Source organism: Camelina sativa, chromosome 12 (assembly GCF_000633955.1).
Source record: "Camelina sativa cultivar DH55 chromosome 12, Cs, whole genome shotgun sequence".
NCBI classification, from domain to species: Eukaryota; Viridiplantae; Streptophyta; class Magnoliopsida; order Brassicales; family Brassicaceae; genus Camelina; species Camelina sativa.
In genome coordinates, this window is record NC_025696.1 from 9755194 (window position 1) to 9766322 (window position 11129).

Genomic DNA, 11129 nt, shown 5'->3' on the forward strand with positions numbered 1-11129 from the left:
TAAATGATAAAAAGACTGACATGAAAATTAAATAATTTAATAAAGTTTTGGCCCCAACCCACCTGGGTTTGTCGATTAAGATACATGACGGGCTTATTATAGGTAACATAATTTTCATTTTATTTTGGAATATTGTGTGTGTCTATAAGTTTTATATATGTCACAAACGAGTTTAACCGCCTTTCCTATTGGTGCAGGTTTTAAAATTCTCCAATAGTAAAAAATATTCGATGAGATAGACAGCCAGCATATTGAGTTCAAGTTCGGACAAACGAATACAAATAGTTAACATGTACTGATAAAAAAAATTAACATATGTATACAAAAAAATTTATGAGTCTAATTAATCACGTGATTCATTTTTAATCTATGTACATAATATGTGATTCTTAAATATATTACACTTACCGATATAGAATTGGATCCTAATGATTGATTGAATATAAACACGTCGAAAACGTAGATGTTTAGAAGAATACGAGTTTAATTTCTTGTAAAGAGGTAATTTAGGAAAGAGGTAATGCATCAAATATAGATTCAGGTATACATATTTTCCAAAGTCATATTTTTCAGTTTCAACCGATGACTTTGAAAAATATAATTATATTTTTTTTTTCTTAACTCGTAGTATTTAGATTTGACATCACATATGAACCATCAATATAAAATCCAATTTCCACAACATGGATAACATCTGAAAACTATATAGTGTTTTTCATTTCGTTTTTTCCAAAGAGGCAACCATAATTTTTTGTTATGTATATTAGATATTAAATTACGCCCTTTGGTCCAAGGTAAATCTAAGAGTATATAGTTCATATAAGAAAAAAAAAAATATAAATGTAAACGTTTAAAATCATATTTTCATGAGCATATTGGTTGTATATAAGAAATGCGCATATGCTGAGAACATATAGGTTTGAGTGGGTTCATCAACTATATATATATATATATTGTGCTGATCACAGAATTTATGTTAAATATTGTCAAAAAAAGAAGATTTTATGTTAAATAGTTATGAATGTTTAAAAAGTCTTCAAAATTTTGATCATGCTATTGGTCATAATATTTGAAACTACCACATGTTTTAGTTTTTGAACCCTTGCTAAACCTAAAAATGTGGTATTTTGATAATTGTTTTACAATATTTCTAATTAAGATTATTCAAATGGTGATTTATAAAATATTTACCAATATCAGTATTATTTTAAAGGTGTGTTTAGAGAGATATTTAGTTTTAGTGAAAATTATAAAAAAATCAATGAAAATGAAGGTTTAGGTGATTTTTATAGGAAAAAAATATATAACAAAATGTTGTAAATTGATTAAAATCATCTCTAAAAGCTTACCAAAATCACTAATTTGATGATTTGAGTATGTATTATATACTTTACACCTCTTACACAATCCTTTACAATCTCTCCGCCTCCTCTATTTAAGCATCTCTTTCTTATAACTTATTGTTTAGTACTCAGTGTTGCCTGCAAAAACTGTCGTACGTACGAAACGAGTTGTTTGCTAATTAATTAGGGTTTGGTTAAAAATTAAATAATCTATCAATCGGACAATGAGCCGAGGTGGGAGCTCTGGAGGCGGACAAAGCTCGTTAGGTTATCTTTTTGGGTCAGACGATGAGATTCCAAAAACTCCTCAACCGGTAGCCCCAAAGCCTGCACCACCGTACGGCGTAGATTCCACCGAGGAAGATGGAGCTGACCAGAAGCCCAAGATCTCTAACAACAACAACTACCAAAGAGTTCAGGGCCAAAACTCCGGCAACTTCGTCACCGTAAGTCTTTATTTTCCTTCTTATTCTTTAATTCTTTAAACTCTATCTCTTTCTTGATTCTTCAGGTTTGATTTTTCCGGTATATATGTAATATATACATTTAAGAAAACAGATTAAATAAGGGTTCTAAGAATTAAAATTTCAGGATCGTCCAACGACGAAAGTGAAATCGGTTCCTGGTGGAGGCTCATCTCTTGGATACTTGTTCGGAGATAAAGTAAAGGAATAAATTGTGAAGATATAAAACTAGGGTTTGTATCTTGCTCTAGTGATCGGCTTTTACTATATCTTTATATATAATATATATTGTAGAGATATCCCTATCGAGATCTCTACAGTTTAGTAATTTTATTATATTTACGTACGGAATGTGTGGTTTGAGTTTGCAGTTAATTTCTTTCCACTTGTGGAATATATATAAATGGTTTCTACTTTCTAGTCGATATTTTCAGTAATATATATATAAATATATATTGAACATTTGGACACTCCTTGAGCTTGCATTTGGATCAAAGCGAAGTTTCTTCCTTTTTAATAATTCGGAAAGTGAAGCTTCTTCTTTTGCACATGGGTATGCAACTAAATCATATAACTCGGACAATTCGTGATATTTACAACAAGGAATTACGTTGTATCTACAACAAGAAATTACGTTGTATCTACAACATCAATATAGTCACAGTAGATGAGGGTTGATCAAAGTATTTTGACTGTTCTAAGCAAAATATAAAAGTTAGACCTTTATTTCTGTGGTGTTGAAATATCACAAAATTATAAACTTAAAATATAGTAACAAAAATAAACTAAACCGTGAATTTGAGTACAATAAATGAGTCTTGAAAAAAAAAAAACAAAGATAAAGACAATTTAAAAAAAAAAAAAATTTAAGAACAAACAAGGTTTTTGTATGTGTCTTTTGTTTAAAATACTTTCTTCATGATGGCCCTTTATGTTCTAATGTTTTCTTTCCTAAATCCTTTAAACAAGAATATAAATGATGTGCTCTTTTAAGTTTTTTGGACCCTCTTGTCATACATAATTCAGATACGGACTTGAAATCTTGAATTTATAAAGATAATTTTATTAAAGAAACTTGTTTCTCTCCCCACGTTTAATGCAAGTTGTTTAGAAATTTGAAAAAGCTTTGAAATGTTTTCATTTAAATGTAGTTTATCAAAAAAATCAAACCAGCAAATCAATAGACTATTTAGACATCTCAATTAGGGTCAAAATCTACAAGCTGACCCGATTCAGCTCAGGAAAATATTAGGTCAGACTTAAATATATGTCCATAAAAATCAGATTTCTTGGGCTCAGCCCATTCAGGTTATAGAGTTTTTCAGACTTAGTCCGACTAGACTTGAACCAGCCTGAAAAGCTCTTTAACAAATATATTTATATTTTTTTGTTAATATTTTTGTTTGATTGCAATATTTGATTAGTTATTTATTTTTAGATAAAGTTTAAAAATTTTATATTTACTTAATAACCTTACTTAATACTTATAATTTTTTTATCTATGATATTTTATATGAATTATATATTGTTTTATTTGGTTAAAGTATAAAATTTTTATTTAGATATAAAAATTTTCTTTTAAATTAAGTTGGTTGTAGTGATTATAGATAAACTAGATGAGGACCCACCCGATGTGCGGATTTAAAGTTTTATAAATTAAATTAAATTTGACAAAAATATATTAAAATTTGTTGTATGTTATTTCTAAATTTTATTTTGTTATAATACACTGATTTATATCCATTTACAAATTTTTTTAATTATATAACTTTTAAAAGTGTGGTTTTTTACACCTAAATATACTTTGTGTTACAAATATATTCTTTATCACCACCTTGAAAATGTCTATATGAACACATTAAGCCAACTATTTTACTTTCACTTATGTATAGTTTTTTTAATTACTAAAATTGTTGGCTCAAACAACATTTTGAATAAAAAATATATTACATAATATACTAATCAATGATGTATCATCACAATAATGTATGACCACCATGGAGAAAACCTCGGTTCCGCTTTCATCCTTTATGTAGAGAACCTTGCGTCTAACCTCCTCCACCTTCCTCTTTTGGGGAGATAACCTTGTGTCCAACCTTCTCCACCATAGAGAGAACCTCAAATCTGCCATACACCTGTGTGGAGAGAACATGATCACGTCTTCTTGCTATCTCAAAATGGCTTTCTCCAACAACCAATGAAATTAAAAACTTTTTTCTAACGTCACAAAATCTTTTGATAGTAACTAATATTAAATTTCTCAATGTATTCGTAGAAATGTCTTTGACACACCATGATGTAGCCTCTGTCTCTGTAATACCTCAACCGCCACCTTGCTTAGTGAGCACATGTCCACTTTCAGTCCATGGGTCCACCTTCCTAAGTTGCCCTTATATCTATTCCCAGCCCGTGGACCGACCCATATTCGATGAGCGGTTTGTTATGTCTGAGAGGCTTTAAAAACATGTTTACTGATCCTACAAATCAACAAATGATCTTTGCCTGTGTTTTGTCCTTACTTTCACAGTTCCAACAATCACTTCTAGGAAGGTCACTCATCATGAAGTTCTCTCAGGACTCTTGACCAAAAAAATAAGTGCATTTTAGTGACATATGTGGCCAAATCAATTCTTTTAAACCTTTCCACAAACGTAGGTGTTACAGTCTTTGAGCTCCTATGGATCTATCAACAACGATTTATGTTTTTCCAATCTATTTATCTATGTTTATTGTAAACTTGTGTTTTATTAGCCTATTTTATCCATCCATTAGGTTGACGAGCTTCTGCTCATTATCTCACTTTGGGATTGAATGAATAATGGTAACAATTATGTTTGCAAAAAAAGGAAGGGTTTATGACCAACCAATCAAGGTTGAAAAATTAGAAGAAAATTAATTATTACCTATTCCCAACTGAAAAAAGAAGAAAGTAGGAGAAAATTTTGGTTTAAAAAAATAAGAAAAATTTACCTTTCCATTAAAGAAAATTGTCCAAATAAACAAAGTTGAAAGCAATATTTTAAATAAATTATTTAAAAGTGAGACGATCTATGTTTATATAGAAGTGAGTATTTACAAAATTTAGAAATAATAATTAACTGTATATTTTTCTTAATTCTTTTTCTATTTTTTTGTAGAATTAATAAATTAAAATTAAAAATAAGTAAATAATATTATAATTTCGAATTTTATGAAATATGTATATATATATATATAATCTACTTATAATTATTTTAAAAAACTTTGTATTTTTTTAAATAAATTCTGTAGTTTTTGATAATTATCTTTTTCTATTATTAATATTTTTTATAACAAAATATTTGATTTTTGTTGTAATCAAATTTCTTCTATTAAATATTTACTTTTATACATGTCAAAATCTGAAATTAATAATTTGACACATGTCAAAATCTTGTTAATGGCTAATTTTCAAAACCCAACTTTATATAATAAAATTATTAAAATTTTGATTGATTTGTTTTATAATGCACCTTTAAACAATGGTTTTCAAGACTTATAAATTTGAAATTTTTGATTTGTAAGATAAGCTCGGAAAAGCCCGAAAAACTCTGTAGCCCTATTAGGGTCGGGCTCGGATTTTGAAATATAGGTTTGGAAATATTTCGGGTTAGACTGGACCGGACTCAAACATATGTGGGCTTTACGGCTTTCAGGCAGGACCAGCCAGATTGACATCCCTAGACTATATATGTCTGGACCAGTATGAAAATATATATTTAATATATGGGGCAAATAAGAATTAATGAAAAAGTGAGAGGCTATTTTATAAAATTATGTAACTTAACCCAAGAGTCTCGGACCTTCTCAAACCTTCCTCTGCCAAGACTGACATTGAATTATCCCAACTAGAACAAATCTACACAGTCTGAAGCAAACGCTCTTGCAAAAGGAGAAATTGAGACACTCATTTGATTTTGCTCAGTTTTTTATAAATCTGGTAAGTGGTCGTATTCTTTTACGTTGATCACAATTTCTGATTATTATTTTTTCTCATTTGATTATTGTTGTCTTTATAATCTTAATTTATTTTTTGCTTAAAATCAAGTTTGCTCTGTTTTTAGATTACTAGGAAGATTAACTTCAGTTGTTTAATGTTTTATCCTGCTCTTATTTTGCTTGATGAGTTCTTGATTCCTGTTGCAAAATCAATCGTTTCTTGAAGTTCTTGATGATAAGAATTTATACATAAATCATTGATTTGTGTTGATGGTTTAGAGTTGCTCAGATGTTGCAGTGATTAGATAGATACGTTACTCTACTGTTCTTGCTTGCTTCATGACATTCACGAATTTGGTTTCCAGATAGGTGAAGCTATAGAGAGAGACCAACATAGATCATAACCTCATGCGACGTGTTCCTGCTCTTATAGACAAGCTCAAACCGATCTTCCAGGTCTCAGGATCAAAAGGTAAACTCGTTTTATCTAAAATTCCACATTTTCATATGATTTTTGATTTATCATGAGGAAGAAAACGAAAAGAGTGACTCTGTTTTTATGAGAAGCAGGTAAAGTGGTAAGAACCATTGTACCCAAGAAACCTGTGAACGGGAACATTAGGGAAAGAGAAACTATGAAGAAGATCGAGGAAACGGTAGAGCCTATGGTTGCCTTCAGTAGACCACCGCCTTATTCACCATTTGTTGGTCCACTGCTCATGTATTCCCTTCTTCAATCATGGTCTAGCCACGATGAAGATGGCTAGTTGCATGCATCTGCCAAACTTTTCTTTCTTAATAAGAATCTCTTAATATAAATCGTCTCTGATAAGTAATAACCGAGTCTTTAATTAGCGTGATAAACCCTTGTAAGATGTTTAGTAGACATTGTGTAGTTTGGTGCTGTTTTTAAGTCGATCACTTGGTTTGGTATTTTAGAAGCATCATGTGTGCTTTGTGAATTATATGGTGATCAAATGATGAATTTTGTACTAATGTCTAGTTTATACTTTATATGCATCAAGTAAATAACTGATATGGTTCCATTCACTAGTGATTTTGTCCACCAATTTTATAAAGACTGAAGATCAAAATTACATTGTTTATGCAAGCAAAACACATAAATAAGCCCATTAGATATTCCTCTATTTTATCTTGTAGCAACCACTTGCAAGTTGTAGCTGGCATGTGCCCTAGCTCCAAACGACCAAACCAATACCAGTTTCCCGCAAGCCACTTGGTTTTTGTCTCTTACTGCAGGTTGGAGAAACGATTGACCTTAAACTGTAAGAGCTGAGTCATGATTTTACAAGTGCTCTCAATCTCATTCAGAGCTGAGCTGTATGAGCTTAGTGTTTCATACAGAGCTAATGGGCTTTGGCCTAAATCAGATCCATCAACTTATGAGCCTAATTGTTAAATACTTAAATTAAAAAAAAAATGGAGCAAACAATGATAGCTAGGGAACATTTATTTATAAACCAAATCATGTGATGTGAAGTGGACAATAGAATATGATATCCCTGTAGCCCCTAATGCTGGGACCAAAGATCTCTAAATATAATAATTAGAGAATATAGAGCAGGTAGTATAGGCAGCTTTTTATTATTTTATTTCATAATTCCATTTTAAGATTAACCAAATTAACAAGAGGACAAAAAACTGTATTAATCAAGAATCCAAAGAAGAATGTTATGAAATAATTTAATGGGGGCAAATCCTTCTTATTTATTTATCTTCTTTAGTTCATAGTTATTGAAATTCAAAGAACCAAATCAAAAAAGAGTCCAATCGTATTCTTTACGAGTTGGTTATGGGAGAAGTTTGATATTGGATTCCTTTTCCAATCAAGCATATTCATATGGAGCTAACAGCAAAAACATACCAAATACATCTAATACACCTTTTACAAACGTCAAACACCAAAATTAGTAGTGGTTACAATTATCAGTCACCTTCTCCAACAACAACATACTAATCATTGCTCTACTTTCATATTTCTCCACTTTATTTTCTATTAGTAAAACATGAATATCAAACCCAAAACTAATTTGCAATGAATAGAAGGATTAATATATTATTTATATTGCTCTACAAATATTATTTCTTTCAATGTGGGATATTATCTAATACATCCCCCTTACGTCAGGATTAGACATCTGTAGCGTGAAGTTTATGGAACTGGACATCCACGGGTGAACCCACAATCGAGAGAATTTTTTAATCCACGATAAGACATACCACTTATATGGACCACATAGGTGGGAAACCATTTTTTGTGGTGAAATGCTTGTTGGACCTAACCATAAGCTCTGATACCATATTAGTAAACATGTATATTCAACCCAAAACCAATTGGCAATGAGTGGAGAGATTAATGTATTATTTATATTGCCCCAAAAATCTTATTTCTCTCAATATGGGATATTGTCTAATATCCTCTATATATTAAAAGAGAAACATTCTCACACAAAATGATGACGTGTGGCACTCATAGAGCTCCATACACTATTTCCTTTATTTGTCATTAGTTTATAACAATATTTACATCAATTTTCCAAAAATATAATTAACACCCAAATTTAAATTCTTATATTCTCTTTTTATACAGTATCCTTAAATTACATTTTCATAAAATCTTTAAAATGAATTTTTGAGAACTCTTTGTTCATATGATATGATAATATAATATTGATATTATAATAATTCTCACGGGTAAAATTTTAATTATTATACAAATTCTTTATAAATTTGTAAATATATATATATATATCCCCTATATATTAAAAACAGAAACATTCTCACACAAAATGATGACGTGTCGTACTCACAGAGCTCCAAACACTATTTCCTTTATTTGTTATTAGTTTCTAATAATATTTACATCAGTTTTCCAAAAATATAATTAACACCCAAATTTAAATTCTTATATTCTCTTTTTAACTTAATTATACATTATCCTTAAATTATATTTTCATAAAATTTTTAAAATGAATTTTAAGAACTCTTTGTTCATATGATATAATAATATAATATTAATATTATAATAATTCTCACGGGTTAAATTTTAATTATTATACACAATCGAATTTTAGATTCCAATTACCGATAAATATTATAGATTTTGTAAATAAAAATTACAGTAAAAATATTTAATAATTATTTAATACCACACATAGTGCGGGTTGTGTTACCTAGTTTTCTTTTAATCTAAAAGCTCAAGTTTTAATTTTCCGCAATTTCAAAGGACAGTAAATGTTTACATATTATTACTTGGCATAATTATATATAAATATACTATGTACAGTATTAGTAAGATTGCACTGATCATTAACGCGTTATAATGTTGAAGTTCTATTAATGTACATTTATGGGCATCATATTCTCAATCAATACGTTGATATGAGTAAATCTAAGGCTAGATTTTCAATTTTCTAGATGCAGATGTCCAAATTTTAAATAACCAGTCTAAAGCGAATACCTAGTTATTTCCAACAGAAGAGAACCAAATCTAGAGTGAAATATAACAAACACGTGGAGAGACTCAAATCTAACAGTATTTATTTCATTATTTGAACTTACTTATCTTTCTATTGTATTTCCTTTTAACTATAGAACGAACCTAATATAAGCATTGAACATGAACAGTATCACAATCACAACCGAAACAAATGAGTGATGATGATGAAGCCAATGTTAATAATAGCCTCTTATTAGCACTAATTATTACTAAATAACTATTCATTATCTGAGAAACGAACCTATGAAACGACATAGCTTTAACGTTTAGCTTTTAAATTTAGGACAGAAAGTGACACGTAGATAGTTCCTAGTGGCCCACGTGGGCAGACGATAAAGAGCAGGACCCATAAACTCATTCATGGATCCGACCGCTTCCTCTTACACAAACCTTTTCAGTTTTATACACGGTAATAACACCATTAAAAACATGAACAAAATACTTTAGATTTAGAAATAAATCTGATTTTTTTTTTTTTTTAATTAAAGACAACAACCACATTGTATTAATTTTCAATAATATTATTTTACCTTTTTTTATTTTTTAATTGCGTTTATGGAGTTTCTACTTTCTAGTGGGAGTATTTTGCGTTCTCTCTCACCTTTTATCTGTCTTCCATAGAGAGAAAGAAAGCTCACAACAACAAAAATTGAAAAAAAACAAAAAAAAAAAAAAACTTTGTCTTTCCCTTATTTTCTCGATTTCTCTGGCATCAACATTCTCATTCTCATTGATCTTTCCCTTTTGTAGCTAGAAAGATCCATTTTTTTCGGTTCGTTTCTCTTCTGGGATTACGAATCCAAAGCTCAAGAACACACACACACACACTCTGTTTCCTTCTTCTCCTAAAGATTCACACACTAGGGTTAGTTTTATTTCTTCAAATTTTGGATCTTTTTTGTTTACTTTTTCTGTAATTTGGGTGAAAGGTAACCAGAAAGATTCGTCGGAGAAACCAATATGGGATCGAAGCTCATCGAGTGCTTCAATACCCGGAATGTGGTCTTTAACCCGACCCGGTCCAAAACTTATGGTTTGGCTAATCTGTTTCATTGTCTTCACTTACATTATCTACATGCTTAAACTCGTCTCCACCTCACGCTCCTGTGACGATTCAACTCCTTTCACCACCGTCTCTGCTCTCTCCACCAACGTTTCCTCCAACGTCTCTTCTTTACCTTCCTCCTCCTCTGTTGCTGCTTCACGGCGGCGTGAAGAAGAAGAAACAGGGGTTGATGAGCCTACGGATCTTAACCACGTCGTGTTTGGGATCGCTGCGTCATCTAAGCTATGGAAACAGAGGAAAGAGTATATCAAGATCTGGTATAAACCGAAACACATGCGTGGCTACGTTTGGTTAGATAAAGAGGTGAAGAAGAGTGTTAATGATGATGACGATGATGATAACGAAGACTAAGACGATAAGCTTCTTCCTCCGGTGAAAATCTCCGCCGGGACTGCTTCGTTTCCTTACACGAACAAACAAGGGCAACGCTCGGCGTTACGGATTTCGAGGATTGTGTCTGAAATGCTTCGTTTAGGTCCGAAGAATGTGAGGTGGTTTGTGATGGGTGATGATGATACGGTGTTTGTCACTGATAATCTGATAAGAGTGTTGAGGAAGTATGACCATGAGCAGATGTATTACATTGGGAGCTTGTCGGAATCTCATTTACAGAACATTTTTTTCTCGTATGGTATGGCTTATGGTGGAGGTGGTTTTGCTATTAGCTATCCATTGGCTAAAGCTTTGAGTAAGATGCAAGATCGGTGTATACAGAGGTATCCTGCTTTGTATGGTTCAGATGATCGCATGCAAGCTTGTATGGCTGAACTTGGTGTTCC

General features: G+C 31.0%; 2 protein-coding genes and 1 pseudogene across 2 annotated transcripts; all 3 read left to right on the forward strand.

The window, feature by feature from the left end:
- LOC104731126 (protein SPIRAL1-like 5) lies at positions 1505-2230 on the forward strand (the record flags this gene model as incomplete). Its single annotated transcript, XM_010450398.2, is given in 2 exon segments — positions 1505-1789; positions 1935-2230. Coding segments are annotated over 2 exon segments (306 nt in total). The 3' UTR covers positions 2019-2230.
- LOC104731127 lies at positions 5630-6760 on the forward strand. The gene is made up of 3 exons (XM_010450399.2): positions 5630-5765; positions 6130-6236; positions 6335-6760. The coding sequence occupies exons 2-3, from the start codon at positions 6173-6175 to the stop codon at positions 6529-6531; spliced, it is 261 nt and encodes an 86-aa protein (XP_010448701.1). The 5' UTR covers positions 5630-5765; positions 6130-6172; the 3' UTR covers positions 6532-6760.
- Positions 9436-11127, forward strand: LOC109127918 (annotated as a pseudogene).